The sequence below is a fragment of the Rutidosis leptorrhynchoides genome, chromosome 10 (genome assembly GCF_046630445.1).
Source record: "Rutidosis leptorrhynchoides isolate AG116_Rl617_1_P2 chromosome 10, CSIRO_AGI_Rlap_v1, whole genome shotgun sequence".
In the NCBI taxonomy this organism is placed as follows: domain Eukaryota; kingdom Viridiplantae; phylum Streptophyta; class Magnoliopsida; order Asterales; family Asteraceae; genus Rutidosis; species Rutidosis leptorrhynchoides.
This window is the reverse complement of record NC_092342.1, coordinates 3,761,164-3,785,269: the sequence shown is the minus strand read 5'-3', so window position 1 is coordinate 3,785,269 and position 24,106 is coordinate 3,761,164. Positions and strand designations below refer to the sequence as shown.

Genomic DNA, 24,106 nt, shown 5'->3' with positions numbered 1-24,106 from the left:
CATACATTACCGAAGATGACTAGCCTATTTTTTACTTGTCCAATATGGACTTGTCATATTGTATTACTCCCTCCGTCGCATTACAAGTGTCCACTTACTTTTTGCACACAGTTTTAGAAAATACCACTAACTTCATTCTCCACAAATCAGAAACCTTCTCTCTCTAAAATAACCTCTTCTCATTGGTTAAAATACAAAGTGGACACTTGAAATGAGACATCCCAAAATGGAAATGTGGACACTTGTGATGGGACGTCCAGCCTCACAACCCTTCGCGGGTTGGTAAGAAGTCAGTCTTGTTTGGTAAGACGGAATTTTACAAAGAGAAGATAGTGCTCGCCCCGGCCAACGAGAGGAACTACGAGCAGAAATCAGTAAAGGGAGTATTAGGTATGAAATGATCATACATAATCCTATTTACTGAGTATTAGGTATGAAATGATCATACATAATCCTATTTTTTACTATTTCTTTCGGGCTCATTAAATGTTCCCTTTCATAAATAGTCAAATATATAAGAATATTAAAGGTGAAAGTCATTACAAAAATATATGTAAAGAGAAAATGGGTAAAATTTTAAAGTAAATAAAAGGTACAATATAATCTTTTTTTAAGGCTAATTATTGACATCGAATACTCTCATTTGTCATGCACGCACGCGTTTTCAGGCTAAAACACGAATCGCATTACAGGGATTCGAACCTTAAACCATCCCGAGGGAGTAGGATGGACAGGCGGGTCGAACCTGTGTCCTGAATACGGGTCGGTAAAATCTCCCCGGAACAATCCAACTTTCAGGAAATAAATCTAACGAATACTTTTAAGGGGAGGGACTCGAACTTGAAAACACCCATTCCAATGTGAATAATTTAAATTGAGACGGGGGAGTATACCTTCAATATAATACTACAAAACATACACTAGTTAATAGTACATTAGTACATGATACATGAATAAGGAAATACTAATGATGAATCACTGCCACAAAAAGTAAACTCAAAACATCAACCACAAAAAGCAACAATTTTTCTTAAAACAAACTCAAAACCATACAACAAAAACTGATAACATGTAAGGATGTATACTGTATGTAATATCTAAACAAACTTACATTTCAATTATCAGTAAAATCTTCAACTCATTTAGCTAATAACTGCCCGTGGACTGAATACCCGAAATCAAATTTTAAATAAGAAGCCATGATTAATAGCTCATATATCAACCTCGTTGTCATCATCATCAGGATCGACTATTTGTGGGCGCCGAGCTCGTTTGATTGCTTCAATCTTTTTCTTTCCGCTTTCCATCCGTCTTCTAAATTTCTCCTCGGCTTCTGCATCTACTTTATCCAATACCTTGTTGAACCCTGGGATAGTTTCCTCCAAAAACTCGCACATCAGCTCAGTAAATTGCTGGTACGAGTCAATGAAGTCCTGCAAAATTCAAACAAGCATAACTAATTTCAATATGAAAACCATTTATAATTCTAAAACCAATTAAATTGCTAGAGCAATTTGACTAAAGTGATAAAAGAGATACCTCGATATCTTCATTATAGTCCTGAATGTAGGGAGGTCCGGTAGTAAATGCGCCAAGAGGTTCACGATACCATTTACCACCATAAGTTATTTGATCCATTGCTTGTTCAACACTCAAAACCTCCCATGGTCTCAACCCTGGAATAGCTTTTTGTAACTGTTTCCTGTACTCAATTGTAAAAGCGTTTTAGCATGTTGTAAAAAAATGACGCGATTAAAGAGTCTAAGAAATATTTTACAAATAGCGCTGCGTCGGTTAGCCAGCGATCTTTGATACTATGTATACATATCAAGATAAACTGATTATAAAAATCTGTCAATTCTCTGTAATAATTGATTTTTCAACCTGATATTTCATTCTTATGGTCAAAATTACTAAAATAATGAATATTGAAAGGGACAATCTTCTACAAACGCTTTCTAAAGTCCAATGATCATTATAGTGATGAAGTAAACGTATAGTTCTATTTATTACCCTTAAAAACTGATAAGTTTATAATTGATCTTTTACTTGATAGCTAAAAGTTTCATGAGACTAGAGACATGAAAACTTTAGATCGGTTGATATGTATTATGTAAACTTGAAACAAAGAAAGTAAGAAACTGAGTTTCTGTGGCTCATATCTATGATTTTAATTAAAATAAAAAGCAAAAGTAAATCTTAATTGCATTTAGATTAGATCAAAAATTATATGAAAGCAAATGAGCAAAGACACATAAAGCGTATGTTTACAAAGAAACCATAGGTGAATACTGCAGTCCATTTACTTATGAATGGGTGATTCAAGTAATATGTATTATCTCTAAGTTAAACACTTAAACGAGTTGAATGAAGAAAACTTGTTATATAGGTTAGCTCTCTATTCATAATGCATAAATGGTCATAAATAATTAATTACGAGAATTGGAAACTATCGAGATTTGAAATACTATGACCTTTGTAACCATATTTGACATACCAAGTGTTTATGCTAAAGTTGGACAAAACTTGTATTGGGTCAACCCAAAACAATTAATCTCAACCCGTACAAAAAATGATCTGTTTAGACTTGTTACACAACCCACTCAACCCGCCCATATAGCATCTGTAATCCAAAAAACAGACAAAAGAATATGGCATTACCTCATATCTTTAGGGATATATTTGTTAGGCATGTGGTCTTGTTCCAAAATAGATGTGAGCTCGGACCCACTTGCCCAAAGAAACAGAGCATGGCTAGGAATTCTTAGTCCGGGCCAGATTCCATCATTAGCTTCTAGTACAGCTAAATCGCGTCTCTTGCTTTCATACGCTTCATCCTGAAGTTGCTTAAGGGTTTTTTTCTCAAACCCTTTCAGCGGGACCCATGGAGGTATACCCTTTTGTAGTTTGTGAATGAAAGCAGTGGCTGCAGCACCTAGTCTCACTGAAAGTCAAACAATGTCAACATAAAGATTGACCTAGTAGCCGACTTGCAATATATAAAGACTGATAACACAAATGTAAAAAATGCAAATTGCATGGATACAAAAAGGTATTGCAAATAGTTGCTAGATAGTTGAAGTACAAATATAGAGACAAACCTTCCCAAGTGGCGATTGCACGTTCCATACCGTAAAGCATACCGATTGGGACCCACTCATCCATATCTTCGCCCCAAATGAAAGTATACTTATCGATGATTCCGGCACCCCAAGCGGTTTTAAGCTGTATTAATTCACAGGGTCCTCTAGTTCGGCCAATCCTATCTTTGTAGTAAAATCCACCGGACCGCATGATAACTATAACAAATAATCAACATCTCAAAACACCGTACAGAAAAGGTTTACCATCAAAACTTTAAGGCCTAACTTAAGAACTGACTAATCCTACAATAAGCCACTTTATATTCCTCCAAAATGTACACTTCCTTCTCTTCGAATTCAATCATATCCTTCATTTGTAGTTTACAAGATGGATCATTCTGGGGCAAATTTCAGAGCTTTGAAGCATAAAGTATCCAATTTATACGCATTTTATATCCTACTTATTCCTTCAATATTCATTCTCAAAAAAAGAATGTCTACTAGTTAAAAACAAACTTTATTGTTGTTCCATCACTACTTTTTTTTTTCCCTTATTCAATATACAATTATAAGCAAGAGGCTAACAAATTTCGATTAGATAGTCTACTTTATTAAATTTAGCAAACTATTTGTTAAACCATCACAAGAGGTTGGGCCCTGATATCCTTGATATCCTTGCAAGAGGTCTCAGATTCAGGTTCGAGACTTGTGGTGGCCAGAGAAGGGATGGAAATAGCCAGAGAAATCCTGATGGGTTTGGGGTTGGATTACACTAATCCGAACATGAAAAACCTGGTACAAACTTATTATCACCTTCATCTGAATCCGATAATACCAAAGCAACAAAGTCCATTATCACAGTAAAATTATTTTGAACTTAAGATAACTACTTTGTAATTAAGTATTCGAAAAATGCAAATTCTACAAAACTACAATGCATAATTTCAAACCATAACCAAAAGCTCCGATTTTTATAATGAGTAACACTTACAATCATAATATCTTTTTTCCAGCCTCTTGTACCCAACAGCTTGAGCAACATCAATGGGTCGACCCGGCGGATAAGGGCGCTGCCTGAATCCCCACAACCCGAAAAAGAACTGTTTAGCAAAATCCCAAAACTTATCATCGGATTCCTTTTTAGTCTTTATAGCTTTTCTTGGCATTGGTCTACCATCTGGTCCAATCACATGTGGTATTGATTTCCAATACTTTTTATCTTCCATTCTGTAAGGATCCGAATTCTCTTTAAGATCCATTTCATTTAATTCGTCAGCTACTTCCTCTGCTCGGGTCAAAAACTTTACAACCGGGTTCTCTCGAAACCCCTTTAGCCATCTTTCATTTTCTTCAATCTCTTCTTGGGTCGGGTTTTCTTTAATTTCAAAAAATGGGTCTTGGTTCAAAATCTTTTCTACTTCAGGGGTGTGACGGTAATCGGGTCGGGTTTCTGATTCCCAGTAGAATTGTTCGAGCATTTTCTTGTAAGTTCCGGGAGGGGGTCTTTTGGGTTTTATTTCTGGTTCTGGGTCTGGTTTTTTCTTGAATGGGTTGGAAATGGAAATGGCTGCAAACGGTGATGTAAACGGGTCGGGTTGTGGGTGGGGTTTGAAGGGGTTTAAGGATTCTGTAAGGAATTGAAGGTTTATGGGTTGTAGTGGAATTGGTGGTTTCTTGAACCAGTTTTCACCAAATGGATTGAAATTAATTGATGCCATTTGTGAATTGATAATCACTGAAATTGAAGTTGATGTGAATTTGGTGGAAATTTTGAAGTAGAAGAAAGAAGATAGAGAAGGGTGAGTGCACTGAGTTGTGGTTAGGGGAAAATGAAATGGGCCTATGTTTGATGTGTCGTGGTGTTGGATTATTACACGATGATGCCCATAATTGTAAAGCCCAACAAAAGACTACAAAAACTTTGATCCATTTAAGACATATGACAAAAATGAATTGAAAATCTTTTTTCTTTATTCTAAAAGATCGTTTAATATTTTTGAACGTCATTGTTAATTCCGTAAAGCTAAAAGAAGTTGTTACTGTCGACATTGTTGTGTGTGGATTTGCAAATTTATGTATGAAAACTTACGCTTATTCATTTTTTTTTTAATGACAAACCCCCCAAAGTGTAGCTAGTGGGAATTGAACTTTGGTCTCCTTTAGAGATTTTCAAGCACCTAACCACTAGACCACCCCTTGAGGTTACTTACGCTCATTCATATTTATGTTTTATATTACTATTCTTAATAAGTAATCTGAAAGTACTATTAGATGACAGTGGTATATCACGATATATATTATATTGTAAAGCTTAAAGCATAATGATGTGTTTAACATTAACTATATTTGTATAGGATTATTAAATGACAGTTGTATATCACTGTCTGAAAAGTGAGACATAGTTTCCTTAATTATAGGGTTAAATGGTTGTATAAAGGCATTGCCACCAAATGAATAGAAATCATCGATTGTTCATTCTTTCATGGTATCAGGCCTACTAATCCTTCTTCCCTCTTTATTCTTCAACCTGTAGCTCACATCATCTCTTTCAATGGCTGATACACAAAAATTCCATCCTGCTTTAACTATTTCAAATATCAAAAACGCGATTCCTATTGTTCTTGAGATGGATAAAGGACAATACAATTCGTGGGCGGAACTATTTCGCATCCATTGTATTGCCTATGATGTACTAGATCACATCATACCCTCTACCGAAACTGATGATTCTTCCTCTACAACTACCACTGTTTCGGCATCTACAACCAAAGATGCTACTTGGAACCGTATTGATGCAATTGTTTTGCAGTGAATCTACGGCACCATCTCAATCGAACTCCTCAATGTCATCATGAAAATAAAATCCACTGCTGCTCAGGCATGGGAACGGCTTCGGAACATATTCCAAGACAACAAGAATTCTCGTGCTGTGTACCTACGACAGCAACTAGCCAATGTTAAGCTCGATCAATTCTCTTCTGTTTCTGCTTATTACCAAGAACTTAAAGTTCTTGCTGATCAGCTTGCCAATGTTGATGATGAAGTTAGTGATGACAAACTCGTACTTCAACTCGTCTCTGGTTTAAACGATACATACCGAGTCGTTGGCTCTCAAATAACTCAGAATGACCGCCTACCAACTTTCTATGAGGCTCGTTCGAGACTCATTCTTGCGGAAACTCAACTGAAGAATCAAGCCATCTCTTATACACCTATGAGATCCAATGATACGGCTCTTCATACTTCTACCATATCCACACCTGCTATGACTTACCCATCGGGACAATTTCGATATCAAAATAATAATTCTCCTCGTGGACGCTCAAACAGCCGCAACAACAGCACTCGGGGAAAATACCCTAACCGTGGGCGTGGACGTGGATATAATCAATCAGGACAATTTCCTCCATGGGCCGCATATACTCCATGGGCCTGGCAATCTCATAACTGGGCTCAACCTCCTTGTCCTTATCCGACAATGGGCTGGACTCGCCCTTCTTCTAGTGGATAGCCCGGTCTTCTTGGGCCACGTCCTCAACAGGCCCACACCACTACAACTGAAGGCTCGGCTTATTGTCCCACTGACATTGAGAGCGCGATGCACACTATGACTCTCAATCCTCCTGACAATACGTGGTACATGGATTCTGGAGCAACTGCCCACATGACAGGTAACCAAGGTACAATCCGATCTTATTTTCCATTAAAACTACCTAAACAAATTATTGTCGGTAATGGCCATACTATACCAATTCTTGGATTCGGACACTCACCATTCCCATATTCACCACAACCCATCATCCTTAATAACATTATACATGCTCCAAAACTGATTAAAAATCTCATTTACGTTCGTCGTTTATCTTGTGACAATAACATCTCTATTGAATTTGATCCGTTTGGTTTTACTGTTAAGGAATTTCCGAAGGGAACCAAAATAATGCGATGTAATAGCACGGGCGAACTCTATCCTATCACTTCGTCAGTTCTTCAACAGCTTGCTCATCCAACTACCTGTCTTGCATCTTCTAGTGATCTTTGGCATCAACGACTCGGTCACCCGGGACGTAATATTTTAAGTTCCCTTAGCAATAAGAATTTTATTCCTTGTAATAAACCTCATTTATCTTCTTTTTGTCAATCTTGTGTGTTTGGAAAGCAAGTTAAGCAACCATTTTATGATTCTAATTCTACTACTATTACGCCATTTGATATAGTTCATAGTGATGTTTGGACATCACCAATTGCAAGCACTTCCTGTCATAAATATTATGTGTTATTCCTTGATGATTATTCTCATTTTTTATGGACTTTTCCTCTTGGTGCTAAGTCAGACGTCTATGATGCATTTATTATTTTCAATAATTTTGTCAAAACTCAATTTGGAAAATCAATTAAATCACTTCAATGTGATAACGGTACCGAGTATAATAACCAAAAATTTCACAAATTTTGTCAAATGAACAGAATGATTTTTCGCTTCTCTTGTCCCTACACTTCACCTCAAAATGGAAAATCCGAACGACAAATACGGGCAATAAATAACATTATTCGTACTATCATGTCTCATGCATCCGTTCCTACAAATCTTTGGCACCACGCTCTCTCCACTGCCACATATATTTTAAACATTCTTCCTACAAAAATTCTTCAATACAACACTCCTACTCAAATACTATTTCAGCAACTCCCCTCATACACACATCTCCGGACTTTCAGTTGTTTGTGCTACCCTTTAATCCCTTCTCCCACAATTCACAAATTGCAATCCCGATCGACCCCATGTGTCTTCCTAGGATATCCACCCAATCATCGTGGGTATCTTTGTTACGATATGTCAACAAAAAAAATTCATAATTTCACGTCATGTACAATTCAACGAACGTGAATTCCCTTTCTCTAAAGTTCATAAATCTACCACAAAGTCATACCATTTTCTAACTGATGCTATCCACCCTTATTTTTCACATCCTACACCCAGCCCAACTGTAGTGACCCGAACTTTTCCATGTTTATATATATTAATTGAGATTGATATTTACATGATTAAATGTTTCCAACATGTTAAGCAATCAAACTTGTTAAGACTTGATTAATTGAAATATGTTTCATATAGACAATTGACCACCCAAGTTGATCGGTGATTCACGAACGTTAAAACTTGTAAAAACTATATGATGACATATATATGGATATATATATATATAGTTAACATGATACTATGATAAGAAAACATATCATAAAGTATATTAACAATGAACTACATATGTAAAAACAAGACTACTAACTTAATGATTTTTAAACGAGACATATATGTAACGATTATCGTTGTAAAGACATTTAATGTATATATATCATATTAAGAGATATTCATACATGATAATATCATGATAATATAATAATTTAAAATCTCATTTGATATTATAAACATTGAGTTAACAACATTTAACAAGATCGTTAACCTAAAGGTTTCAAAACAACACTTACATGTAACGACTAACGATGACTTAACGACTCAGTTAAAATGTATATACATGTAGTGTTTTAATATGTATTTATACACTTTTGAAAGACTTCAATACACTTATCAAAATACTTCTACTTAACAAAAATGCTTACAATTACATCCTCGTTCAGTTTCATCAACAATTCTACTCGTATGCACCCGTATTCGTACTCGTACAATACACAGCTTTTAGATGTATGTACTATTGGTATATACACTCCAATGATCAGCTCTTAGCAGCCCATGTGAGTCACCTAACACATGTGGGAACCATCATTTGGCAAGTAGCATGAAATATCTCATAAAATTACAAAAATATGAGTAATTATTCATGACTTATTTACATGAAAACAAAATTTCATATCCTTTATATCTAATCCATACACCAACGACCAAAAACACCTACAAACACTTTCATTCTTCAATTTTCTTCATCTAATTGATCTCTCTCAAGTTCTATCTTCAAGTTCTAAGTGTTCTTCATAAATTCCAAAAGTTCTAGTTTCATAAAATCAAGAATATTTTCAAGTTTGCTAGCTCACTTCCAATCTTGTAAGGTGATCATCCAACCTCAAGAAATCTTTGTTTCTTACAGTAGGTTATCATTCTAATACAAGGTAATAATCATATTCAAACTTTGGTTCAATTTCTATAACTATAACAATCTTATTTCAAGTGATGATCTTACTTGAACTTGTTTTCGTGTCATGATTCTGCTTCAAGAACTTCGAGCCATCCAAGGATCCATTGAAGCTAGATCCATTTTTCTCTTTTCCAGTAGGTTTATCCAAGGAAATTAAGGTAGTAATGATGTTCATAACATCATTCGATTCATACATATAAAGCTATCTTATTCGAAGGTTTAAACTTGTAATCACTAGAACATAGTTTAGTTAATTCTAAACTTGTTCGCAAACAAAAGTTAATCCTTCTAACTTGACTTTTAAAATCAACTAAACACATGTTCTATATCTATATGATATGCTAACTTAATGATTTAAAACCTGGAAACACGCAAAACACCGTAAAACCGGATTTACGCCGTCGTAGTAACACCGCGGGCTGTTTTGGGTTAGTTAATTAAAAACTATGATAAACTTTGATTTAAAAGTTGTTATTCTGAGAAAATGATTTTTATTATGAACATGAAACTATATCCAAAAATTATGGTTAAACTCAAAGTGGAAGTATGTTTTCTAAAATGGTCATCTAGACGTCGTTCTTTCGACTGAAATGACTACCTTTACAAAAATGACTTGTAACTTATTTTTCCGACTATAAACCTATACTTTTTCTGTTTATATTCATAAAATAGAGTTCAATATGAAATCATAGCAATTTTATTCACTCAAAACGGATTTAAAATGAAGAAGTTATGGGTAAAACAAGATTGGATAATTTTTCTCATTTTAGCTACGTGAAAATTGGTAACAAATCTATTCCAACCATAACTTAATCAACTTGTATTGTATATTATGTAATCTTGAGATACCATAGACACGTATACAATGTTTCGACCTATCATGTCGACACATCTATATATATTTCGGAACAACCATAGACACTCTATATGTGAATGTTGGAGTTAGCTATACAGGGTTGAGGTTGATTCCAAAATATATATAGTTTGAGTTGTGATCAATACTGAGATACGTATACACTGGGTCGTGGATTGATTCAAGATAATATTTATCGATTTATTTCTGTACATCTAACTGTGGACAACTAGTTATAGGTTACTAACGAGGACAGCTGACTTAATAAACTTAAAACATCAAAATATATTAAAAGTGTTGTAAATATATTTTGAACATACTTTAATATATATGTATATATTGTTATAGGTTCGTGAATCAACAGTGGCCAAGTCTTACTTCCCGACGAAGTAAAAATCTGTGAAAGTGAGTTATAGTCCCACTTTTAAAATCTAATATTTTTTGGATGAGAATACATGCAGGTTTTATAAATGATTTACAAAATAGACACAAGTACGTGAAATTACATTCTATGGTTGAATTATCAAAATCGAATATGCCCCTTTTTATTAAGTCTGGTAATCTAAGAATTAGGGAACAGACACCCTAATTGACGCGAATCCTAAAGATAGATCTATTGGGCCTAACAAACCCCATCCAAAGTACTGGATGCTTTAGTACTTCGAAATTTATATCATATCCGAAGGGTGTCCCGGAATGATGGGGATATTCTTATATATGCATCTTGTTATTGTCGGTTACCAGGTGTTCACCATATGAATGATTTTTATCTCTATGTATGGGATGTGTATTGAAATATGAAATCTTGTGGTCTATTGTTACGATTTGATATATATAGGTTAAACCTATAACTCACCAACATTTTTGTTGACGTTTAAAGCATGTTTATTCTCAGGTGAATATTAAGAGCTTCCGCTGTTGCATACTAAAATAAGGACAAGATTTGGAGTCCATGTTTGTATGATATTGTGTAAAAACTGCATTCAAGAAACTGATTTCGATGTAACATATTTGTATTGTAAACCATTATGTAATGGTCGTGTGTAAACAGGATAATTTAGATTATCATTATTTGATAATCTACGTAAAGCTTTTTAAACCTTTATTTATGAAATAAAGGTTATGGTTTGTTTTAAAAATGAATGCAGTCTTTGAAAAACGTCTCATATAGAGGTCAAAACCTCGCAACGAAATCAATTAATATGGAACGTTTTTAATCAATAAGAACGGGACATTTCAGTTGGTATCAGAGCGTTGGTCTTAGAGAACCAGAAAATTTGCATTAGTGTGTCTTATCGAGTTTGTTAGGATGCATTAGTGAGTCTGGACTTCGACCGTGTTTTCTTTAAAAATGATTGCTTAACATTTTTGTTGGAAACTATATATTTTTAACATATGAATATTATGTGATATATTAATCTCTTAACGTGTTTGATATTATGTGATAGATGTCTACCTCTAGAACAAGTCCCATTGACTCACCTAATAATAATGAAGAGTCAAATGTAAATTGGAATGATTTGTGGACTGATTCACAAGTTCCCGAAGAGGAACCGGAAGAAGAGTCGGAACCGGAAGAAGAATCGGAACCGGAAGAAGAATCGGAACCGGATGAAGAAATAGAACCGGTGGGGGAAATAATAAAACGGTTAAGTAAAAGAAAATCCTCAACCAACCGACCAAAGTTAATTATGGTCAATGGTGTTTCCGCCAAGGAAGCAAAATATTGGGAGGATTACCAATTCTCCGATGAATCGGATTCCGACGAGAATTCCGATGATGTTATAGAAATTACCCCAACTGAATTTAAAAAGGCAAAAGAAAATAATAAGAGAAAGGGCATAAAAATAGAGAAATCTAATTCCAACCCCGATGAACTTTATATGTATCGTCAACCCCCGAAGTCCTTAAGTTGTAACAATGACCCGGGAACCTCTAAACCACCAGGTTTTTCTAAACCAATGTGGACAACGACGGCTCGTATTAGGGGAACATCATATATCCCTAGAAACTTGGCAAAACGAACCAAAACCGAAGAAGAAGAAACGAGCGAGTCGGAATAAGATAGTTGTATTCGTGTGGTGTAATATATGTAATATAGTGTTCTTATGCTTTATGATATATGTAAAAATTGCTTGTATTAATAAGTATTTTTTTATGAAACTAACTCTTGTCTATTTTACAGTTTAAAAACACAAAATGGATAGACAACCCAATATTTTAAGAGACCTACCCGGAGACATGATTGATGAAATCTTGTCTAGAGTCGGCCAGAATTCTTCGGCACAACTATTTAAGGCGAGATCAGTTTGTAAGAAATTCGAAGAACGTTCCAAGAATGTCTTGGTTTATAAGAGACTTTCGTTTGAAAGATGGGGGATATCACATTGGGAAACCCATAAGTTACGATGTGTTTACTTTGACGCATATATTGCGGGGAACCCAAATGCTATTTTACGCAACGGGTTAAGAAATTATTTTGACTCAATATATCCGAATATTGGACTTCGTGATTTAGAAAAAGCGGCTAACATGCAACATAAAGAAGCATGTTATGCTTACGGATTAGTAATGTTCGCTTCTCACCAAAGTGAGAACAAGAACATCGGGCTACAACTATTAAACAAAACGTTTCCACAAGTGACGGAGTCGGTAATTGGGGTAAGAAATGAGGTTTTTAGATTATTACGGGACTGTTGGACATTACGTAACCCTCGTCCCTTTGATGACGTTACAACACGCTGTCTTATCAACGGCCATAACGGTTATGTTGCACAAGACCAAGGATGGGAAGTAGTCCTAGTAAAACCAGAATGCATGACTTGTTTCTGGACGTATGAATTACGTGTCTTTATTGCCTTTGCCGAACGACTTGTGTACTAGCTAGAATTGTCTTCACAACTATCTTGTATCAAAGTTATTGTGTGCTATATTTCATGCTTTATGTAAAATAAGCGGTATTGTAAGTTTGTAAAATATTGTATAAAAGTTTGAACGCGAAATATTATTACAATCAGTTTTTCATATAGAATTGTAGTAGTTGAATTGTATATTAGCTACTAAGTATGAACTTAACGGGTAGGTACTACCCGAATTTAAACTTATAAAACGCTAATATGAAGAAAAAGCTTTTATAAATGAGTTCATATTATGCTACGAAATACTATTAACTACTCTTAATATTCTGTATGATTAACTTGTTCCATTTAACTATTTTGAAGGAAATGGCACCGACTACTCGACACACCGTGAATATGAATGAAGAGGAATTCCGTACTTTTCTAGCTTCAAACATAGCCGCAGTACAGGCTGCGCTACATACCAACAATAACCTTGGATCTAGCAGTACAGGAAATCGTGTAGGATGCACCTACAAAGAATTCACTGCCTGCAAACCTTTAGAATTTGATGGAACCGAAGGACCGATCGGATTGAAACGGTGGACCGAGAAGGTTGAATCGGTGTTTGCCATAAGTAAGTGTACTGAAGAGGACAAAGTGAAGTACGCTACGCATACCTTCACAGGTTCTGCGTTAACATGGTGGAATACCTATCTAGAGCAAGTGGGACAAGATGATGTGTACGCACTACCGTGGTCAGCATTCAAGCACTTGATGAACGAGAAGTACCGTCCCAGAACCGAGGTCAATAAGCTCAAGACAGAACTTAGAGGGTTACGAACCCAAGGATTTGATATTACCACGTACGAAAGACGATTCACAGAATTGTGCCTATTGTGTCCGGGAGCATTCGAAGATGAGGAAGAGAAGATCGACGCGTTTGTGAAAGGATTACCGGAAAGAATCCAAGAAGATATAAGTTCACACGAGCCCGCCTCCATACAACAGGCATGTAGAATGGCTCACAAACTAGTGAACCAGATTGAAGAAAGAATTAAAGAACAGACTGCTGAAGAGGCCAATGTGAAGCAAGTCAAAAGAAAGTGGGAGGAAAACGGTGATAAGAATCACCAATACAACAACAACAGTAATTACAACAATAATCGCAACAATTATCCCAACAATCGCAACATCAATCGCAACTACAACAAACGGCCCAACAACAACAACAACAACAACAACAACAACAACAACAACTACAACAATCATCCCAACAACAATAATAACCGCAACAACAACAACAATCAGAAGCAGCTATGCCAAAGGTGTGAAAAGAATCACTCGGGGTTCTGCACCAAATTTTGCAACAAGTGTAAAAGAAATGGTCATAGCGCGGCGAAGTGTGAGGTCTACGGACCAGGGGCTAATAGAACGAAAGGAACAAATGGTGTCGGAACGAGTAATGGCGGAGCAAGTAGTGTCGGAGCAAGTTATGCCAATGTAGTTTGTTATAAATGTGGAAAACCAGGCCACATTATTAGAAATTGCCCGAACCAGGAGAACACGAATGGACAAGGCCGTGGAAGAGTTTTCAATATTAATGCGATAGAGGCACAGGAAGACCCGGAGCTTGTTACGGGTACGTTTCTTATTGACAATAAATCTGCTTACGTTTTATTTGATTCGGGTGCGGATAGAAGCTATATGAGTAGAGATTTTTGTGCTAAATTAAGTTGTCCATTGACGCCTTTGGATAGTAAATTTTTACTCGAATTAGCAAATGGTAAATTAATTTCAGCAGATAATATATGTCGGAATCGAGAAATTAAACTGGTTAGCGAAACATTTAAGATTGATTTGATACCAGTAGAGTTAGGGAGTTTTGATGTGATAATCGGTATGGACTGGTTGAAAGAAGTGAAAGCGGAGATCGTTTGTTACAAAAATGCAATTCGCATTATACGAGAAAAAGGAAAACCCTTAATGGTGTACGGAGAAAAGGACAACACGAAGCTACATCTTATTAGTAATTTGAAGGCACAAAAACTAATAAGAAAAGGTTGCTATGCTGTTCTAGCACACGTCGAGAAAGTACAAACTGAAGAAAAGAGCATCAATGATGTTCCCATTGCAAAAGAATTTCCCGATGTATTTCCGAAAGAATTACCGGGATTACCCCCACATCGATCCGTTGAATTTCAAATAGATCTTGTACCAGGAGCTGCACCAATAGCTCGTGCTCCTTACAGACTCGCACCCAGCGAGATGAAAGAACTGCAAAGCCAATTACAAGAACTTTTAGAGCGTGGTTTCATTCGACCAAGCACATCACCGTGGGGAGCTCCTGTTTTGTTTGTCAAGAAGAAAGATGGTACATTCAGGTTGTGTATCGACTACCGAGAGTTGAACAAACTTACCATCAAGAACCGCTACCCACTACCGAGAATCGACGACTTATTTGATCAACTACAAGGCTCGTCTGTTTATTCAAAGATTGACTTACGTTCCGGGTATCATCAAATGCGGGTGAAAGAAGATGATATTCCAAAGACTGCTTTCAGAACACGTTACGGTCATTACGAGTTTATGGTCATGCCGTTTGGTTTAACTAATGCACCAGCTGTGTTCATGGACCTTATGAACCGAGTGTGTGGACCATACCTTGACAAGTTTGTCATTGTTTTCATTGATGACATACTTATTTACTCAAAGAATGACCAAGAACACGGTGAACATTTGAGAAAGGTGTTAGAAGTATTGTGGAAGGAAGAATTGTACGCTAAGTTTTCAAAGTGTGCATTTTGGTTGGAAGAAGTTCAATTCCTCGGTCACATAGTGAACAAAGAAGGTATTAAGGTGGATCCGGCAAAGATAGAAACTGTTGAAAAGTGGGAAACCCCAAAAACTCCGAAACACATACGCCAGTTTTTAGGACTAGCTGGTTACTACAGAAGGTTCATCCAAGACTTTTCCAGAATAGCAAAACCCTTGACTGCATTAACGCATAAAGGGAAGAAATTTGAATGGAATGATGAACAAGAGAAAGCGTTTCAGTTATTGAAGAAAAAGCTAACTACGGCACCTATATTGTCATTGCCTGAAGGGAATGATGATTTTGTGATTTATTGTGATGCATCAAAGCAAGTTCTCGGTTGTGTATTAATGCAACGAACGAAGGTGATTGCTTATGCGTCTAGACAATTAAAGATTCACGAACAAAATTATACGACGCATGATTTGGAATTAGGCGCGGTTGTTTTTGCATTAAAGACTTGGAGGCACTACTTATATGGGGTCAAAAGTATTATATATACCGACCACAAAAGTCTTCAACACATATTTAATCAGAAACAACTGAATATGAGGCAGCGTAGGTGGATTGAATTATTGAATGATTACGACTTTGAGATTCGTTACCACCCGGGGAAGGCAAATGTGGTAGCCGATGCCTTGAGCAGGAAGGACAGAGAACCCATTCGAGTAAAATCTATGAATATAATGATTCATAATAACATTACTACTCAAATAAAGGAAGCGCAACAAGGAGTTTTAAAAGAGGGAAATTTAAAGGATGAAATACCCAAAAGATCGGAGAAGCATCTTAATATTCGGGAAGACGGAACCCGGTATAGGGCTGAAAGGATTTGGGTACCAAAATTTGGAGATATGAGAGAAATGGTACTTAGAGAAGCTCATAAAACCAGATACTCAATACATCCTGGAACGGGGAAGATGTACAAGGATCTCAAGAAACATTTTTGGTGGCCGGGTATGAAAGCCGATGTTGCTAAATACGTAGGAGAATGTTTGACGTGTTCTAAGGTCAAAGCTGAGCATCAGAAACCATCAGGTCTACTTCAACAACCCGAAATCCCGGAATGGAAATGGGAAAACATTACCATGGATTTCATCACTAAATTGCCAAGGACTGCAAGTGGTTTTGATACTATTTGGGTAATAGTTGATCGTCTCACCAAATCAGCACACTTCCTACCAATAAGAGAAGATGACAAGATGGAGAAGTTAGCACGACTGTATTTGAAGGAAGTCGTCTCCAGACATGGAATACCAATCTCTATTATCTCTGATAGGGATGGCAGATTTATTTCAAGATTCTGGCAGACATTACAGCAAGCATTAGGAACTCGTCTAGACATGAGTACTGCCTATCATCCACAAACTGATGGGCAGAGCGAAAGGACGATACAAACACTTAAAGACATGCTACGAGCATGTGTTATTGATTTCGGAAACAGTTGGGATCGACATCTACCGTTAGCAGAATTTTCCTACAACAACAGCTACCATTCAAGCATTGAGATGGCGCCGTTTGAAGCACTTTATGGTAGAAAGTGCAGGTCTCCGATTTGTTGGAGTGAAGTGGGGGATAGACAGATTACGGGTCTGGAGATTATACAAGAAACTACCGAGAAGATCATCCAAATTCAACAACGGTTGAAAACCGCCCAAAGTCGACAAAAGAGCTACGCTGACATTAAAAGAAAAGATATAGAATTTGAAATTGGAGAGATGGTCATGCTTAAAGTTGCACCTTGGAAAGGCGTTGTTCGATTTGGTAAACGAGGGAAATTAAATCCAAGGTATATTGGACCATTCAAGATTATTGATCGTGTCGGACCAGTAGCTTACCGACTAGAGTTACCTCAACAACTCGCGGCTGTACATAACACTTTCCACGTCTCGAATTTAAAGAAATGTTTTGCTAAAGAAGATTTCACTATTCCGTTAGATGAAATCCAAATCAACGAAAAACTTCAATTCATCGAAGAACCCGTCGAAATAATGGATCGTGAGGTTAAAAGACTTAAGCAAAACAAGATACCAATTGTTAAGGTTCGATGGAATGCTCGTAGAGGACCCGAGTTCACTTGGGAGCGTGAAGATCAGATGAAGAAGAAATACCCGCATCTATTTCCAGAAGATTCGTCAACACCTTCAACAGCTTAAAATTTCGGGACGAAATTTATTTAACGGGTAGGTACTGTAGTGACCCGAACTTTTCCATGTTTATATATATTAATTGAGATTGATATTTACATGATTAAATGTTTCCAACATGTTAAGCAATCAAACTTGTTAAGACTTGATTAATTAAAATATGTTTCATATAGACAATTGACCACCCAAGTTGATCGGTGATTCACGAACGTTAAAACTTGTAAAAACTATATGATGACATATATATGGATATATATATATAGTTAACATGATACTATGATAAGAAAACATATCATAAAGTATATTAACAATGAACTACATATGTAAAAACAAGACTACTAACTTAATGATTTTTAAACGAGACATATATGTAACGATTATCGTTGTAAAGACATTTAATGTATATATATCATATTAAGAGATATTCATACATGATAATATCATGATAATATAATAATTTAAAATCTCATTTGATATTATAAACATTGAGTTAACAACATTTAACAAGATCGTTAACCTAAAGGTTTCAAAACAACACTTACATGTAACGACTAACGATGACTTAACGACTCAGTTAAAATGTATATACATGTAGTGTTTTAATATGTATTTATACACTTTTGAAAGACTTCAATACACTTATCAAAATACTTCTACTTAACAAAAATGCTTACAATTACATCCTCGTTCAGTTTCATCAACAATTCTACTCGTATGCACCCGTATTCGTACTCGTACAATACACAGCTTTTAGATGTATGTACTATTGGTATATACACTCCAATGATCAGCTCTTAGCAGCCCATGTGAGTCACCTAACACATGTGGGAACCATCATTTGGCAACTAGCATGAAATATCTCATAAAATTACAAAAATATGAGTAATCATTCATGACTTATTTACATGAAAACAAAATTTCATATCCTTTATATCTAATCCATACACCAACGACCAAAAACACCTACAAACACTTTCATTCTTCAATTTTCTTCATCTAATTGATCTCTCTCAAGTTCTATCTTCAAGTTCTAAGTGTTCTTCATAAATTCCAAAAGTTCTAGTTTCATAAAATCAAGAATACTTTCAAGTTTGCTAGCTCACTTCCAATCTTGTAAGGTGATCATCCAACCTCAAGAAATCTTTGTTTCTTACAGTAGGTTATCATTCTAATACAAGGTAATAATCATATTCAAACTTTGGTTCAATTTCTATAACTATAACAATCTTATTTCAAGTGATGATCTTACTTGAACTTGTTTTCGTGTCATGATTCTGCTTCAAGAACTTCGAGCCATCCAAGGATCCATTGAAGCTAGATCCATTTTTCTCTTTTCCAGTAGGTTTATCCAAGGAAATTAAGGTAGTAATGATGTTCATAACATCATTCGATTCATACATATAAAGCTATCTTATTCGAAGGTTTAAACTTGTAATCACTAGAACATAGTTTAGTTAATTCTAAACTTGTTCGCAAACAAAAGTTAATCCTTCTAACTTGACTTTTAAAATCAACTAAACACATGTTCTATATCTATATGATATGCTAACTTAATGATTTAAAACCTGGAAACACGAAAAACACCGTAAAACCGGATTTACGCCGTCGTAGTAACACCGCGGGCTGTTTTGGGTTAGTTAATTAAAAACTATGATAAACTTTGATTTAAAAGTTGTTATTCTGAGAAAATTATTTTTATTATGAACATGAAACTATATCCAAAAATTATGGTTAAACTCAAAGTGGAAGTATATTTTCTAAAATGGTCATCTAGACGTCGTTCTTTCGACTGAAATGACTATCTTTACAAAAACGACTTGTAACTTATTTTTCCGACTATAAACCTATACTTTTTCTGTTTAGATTCATAAAATAGAGTTCAATATGAAATCATAGCAATTTGATTCACTCAAAACGGATTTAAAATGAAGAAGTTATGGGTAAAACAAGATTGGATAATTTTTCTCATTTTAGCTACGTGAAAATTGGTAACAAATCTATTCCAACCATAACTTAATCAACTTGTATTGTATATTATGTAATCTTGAGATACCATAGACACGTATACAATGTTTCGACCTATCATGTCGACACATCTATATATATTTCGGAACAACCATAGACACTCTATATGTGAATGTTGGAGTTAGCTATACAGGGTTGAGGTTGTGATCAATACTGAGATACGTATACACTGGGTCGTGGATTGATTCAAGATAATATTTATCGATTTATTTCTGTACATCTAACTGTGGACAACTAGTTATAGGTTACTAACGAGGACAGCTGACTTAATAAACTTAAAACATCAAAATATATTAAAAGTGTTGTAAATATATTTTGAACATACTTTAATATATATGTATATATTGTTATAGGTTCGTGAATCAACAGTGGCCAAGTCTTACTTCCCGACGAAGTAAAAATCTGTGAAAGTGAGTTATAGTCCCACTTTTAAAATCTAATATTTTTGGGATGAGAATACATGCAGGTTTTATAAATGATTTACAAAATAGACACAAGTACGTGAAATTACATTCTATGGTTGAATTATCAAAATCGAATATGCCCCTTTTTATTAAGTCTGGTAATCTAAGAATTAGGGAACAGACACCCTAATTGACGCGAATCCTAAAGATAGATCTATTGGGCCTAACAAACCCCATCCAAAGTACCGGATGCTTTAGTACTTCGAAATTTATATCATATCCGAAGGGTGTCCCGGAATGATGGGGATATTCTTATATATGCATCTTGTTATTGTCGGTTACCAGGTGTTCACCATATGAATGATTTTTATCTCTATGTATGAGATGTGTATTGAAATATGAAATCTTGTGGTCTATTGTTACGATTTGATATATATAGGTTAAACCTATAACTCACCAACATTTTTGTTGACGTTTAAAGCATGTTTATTCTCAGGTGAATATTAAGAGCTTCCGCTGTTGCATACTAAAATAAGGACAAGATTTGGAGTCCATGTTTGTATGATATTGTGTAAAAACTGCATTCAAGAAACTGATTTCGATGTAACATATTTGTATTGTAAACCATTATGTAATGGTCGTGTGTAAACAGGATATTTTAGATTATCATTATTTGATAATCTACGTAAAGCTTTTTAAACCTTTATTTATGAAATAAAGGTTATGGTTTGTTTTAAAAATGAATGCAGTCTTTGAAAAACGTCTCATATAGAGGTCAAAACCTCGCAACGAAATCAATTAATATGGAACGTTTTTAATCAATAAGAACGGGACATTTCACCAACCTCACCAGGCCCAACATCCAGCCCGACTTCTATCACCACTACATCTAGCTCACCAGCCCATCCTGATCACGTTCCTCCCAGCCCAACAACTAACTCTTCTACATCAAGCCCATCAAGCCCAACCACAACCAATCCATCTGTTTCTACCATCTCACCTCCTACGAATTCTACTCAAACTCACATACCACCACAACCTACTCGCACAATTACCACAAGATCCATGTCAGGTATAACTAAACCAAAAATTCTCTTCAACCTTTCTACATCTACATCTTTATCTCCACTACCAAAATCCCCACAACAAGCTATCTCCGATCCTAATTGGAAAATGGCCATGACCGATGAGTTTCAGGCTTTAATGGACAATAAGACTTGGATTTTAGTTCCTAGGGAACCTGACATGCATATTATTCGAAGTATGTGGGTATTTAGACATAAAATGAAAGCGGATGGTACTTTTGAACGTTACAAAGCAAGGTTGGTTGGTGATGGTCGATCACAAAAAGTAGGCATTGATTGCCTTGAAACTTTTAGTCCGGTAGTAAAACCGGCTACCATACGTGCTGTCCTTACCATTGCATTATCAAAATCTTGGGAAATACATCAATTAGATGTCAAAAATGCCTTTTTACATGGCACATTAAATGAAACAGTTTATATGCATCAACCATTTGGGTTTCGTGATACTTCTTATCCTGATCACGTGTGTTTATTGCAACGATCTCTTTATGGTCTCAAACAAGCCCCACGTACTTGGTACCAAAGATTCGCCGACTATGTACACTCCATTGGCTTCACCCATAGTCGATGTGACCATTCACTTTTCATTTATAAGCGTGGAAGGGATACTGCTTATTTACTATTATATGTTGACGACATAGTTTTGGTTACTTCTTCTACCACACTACACTTATCTCTACTAAAGTTACTGTCTCATGAATTCTCTATGAAAGATTTAGGTCCACTTCGTTCTTTTTTGGGTATCGACGTTCAAAATACTCCTGCTGGATTGTTTTTAAACCAGCGAAACTATGCTAAGGAGATTATTGATCGTGCGGGTTTAACTCACGGGAATGCAGCTAATACTCCTGTTGATACCAACGGTAAACTAAGCTTATCCGAAGGTTCTCCGTATCCCGATCCCACTCTTTTTCGTAGCCTCGCAGGAGCTTTACAATACCTTACATTTACTCGCCCCAATATTTCATATGTTGTGCAACAAGTATGCCTCCATATGCATGACCCAAAGGAGAGTCATATGCTAGCCCTAAGACGCATCATTCGTTATATTAAAGGTACCATCACTCACGGTCTATATCTAATGAAATCAGCTATCACTTCTCTGGTCGCTTACACCGACGCAGATTGGGGTGGTTGTCCCGACACTCGCCGGTCAACATCCGGGTATTGTGTTTTCCTCGGTTCAAACTTACTCTCATGGTCGGCAAAACGTCAACCTACCGTTTCTAGATCAAGTGCGGAGGCTGAATATAGAGGGGTTGCAAATGCAGTCTCCGAATCTTGCTGGCTAAGAAATCTACTGCTTGAACTACATTGTCCAATACCGAAAGCCACCCTTGTTTTTTGTGACAATGTAAGTGCCATTTACCTGTCTGGAAATCCTGTACAACATCAACGCACAAAACATATTGAAATGGACATCCATTTTGTTCGTGAAAAAGTAGCACGTGGACAGATTCGTGTGCTTCATGTCCCGACCCGTTTTCAAATCGCAGAAATTTTCACAAAAGGCTTACCACGGGTTCTTTTCAATGACTTCCGAACCAGTCTCAACATTCGGCCGCCTCCCGTTTCGACTGAGGGGGTGTATTAGATGACAGTGGTATATCACGATATATATTATATTGTAAAGCTTAAAGCATAATGATGTGTTTAACATTAACTATATTTGTATAGGATTATTAAATGACAGTTGTATATCACTGTCTGAAAAGTGAGACATAGTTTCCTTAATTATAGGGTTAAATGGTTGTATAAAGGCATTGCCACCAAATGAATAGAAATGATCGATTGTTCATTCTTTCAAGTACAATGGTAGTTTACAACTATTGTTTTTTTATATTTTATATGTTTTTGCAAGTTAGTTTGACTAAAAGCCGGTTCACGCTTTTTAGTTTATTTGGTAGTCATTTATGAAGTATCCCCTTTTGTTTTCCAAGTGCTAATTTTTTTCACTATTCTTGTGTATGTAAGTATTATAATATGAGTGTGGTTTTAAGTTTTTGACAATAATATACCAACCTTTGCAACTTGGGGAATAAATGTGAGTAACTACTCAACTACCAAACCTTTATTCTTCTTTATTGTTATTGTTTTACTCCGTATGTTTTATGTTTTATGTTTTAGAGATTATCAATGAATCCTTTTACAAAAATATAAACAAACAATATTTATACACCCAATTCTGATTATTATCAAGGACCGGTATACAATTCATATGGTACAATGTTTATGACTGCTTTCAGCACATCACTTGTGATGATGGTAGTCCATGCTGGATACTTTTCCCACATGTCATTAAGTTGATGATTTTATATATTATTCTTTATTTTTTTAATTAATAAATTAATAATAGGTGTATTGTATACTCCTTTGTTTTTACCAATTCAACACTAAAAAGGGCTCTTTACTTGTACAAACAAGCTAAAAGACCGGTACTTTTAGCATTGATACAGCAAATTACCTTGTACTCACAAAAAACTACCCATCATTTTTACCAGATCCAAAGTCATTTACCCACAAAAGTTACCGCATCTTACATAGTTGTACAATAACACTTACACATTATGTTTAAAAAAAGCTGATATACACCATAAACAATTATTTCAACACCCAAAAAGATGTTTGTCCCAAGAAAGCTAAATCTGTAAAGAAAGTGATAGCAACCACTTGTATAAAAAGGCAACATATATTTAATATGAATCTCT

At 35.7% G+C, this 24,106-nt stretch overlaps 1 protein-coding gene across 1 annotated transcript; it reads right to left on the bottom strand.

Moving 5' to 3' along the window:
- Window positions 1-961: 961 nt before the first annotated feature.
- Window positions 962-4,846, bottom strand: LOC139872543 (protein TIC 56, chloroplastic). Its single transcript, XM_071860434.1, has 5 exons — window positions 4,075-4,846; window positions 3,102-3,299; window positions 2,662-2,944; window positions 1,540-1,702; window positions 962-1,433 (listed from the first exon to the last, which is right to left on the bottom strand). The coding sequence occupies exons 1-5, from the start codon at window positions 4,799-4,801 to the stop codon at window positions 1,212-1,214; spliced, it is 1,593 nt and encodes a 530-aa protein (XP_071716535.1). The 5' UTR covers window positions 4,802-4,846; the 3' UTR covers window positions 962-1,211.
- Window positions 4,847-24,106: the final 19,260 nt, after the last annotated feature.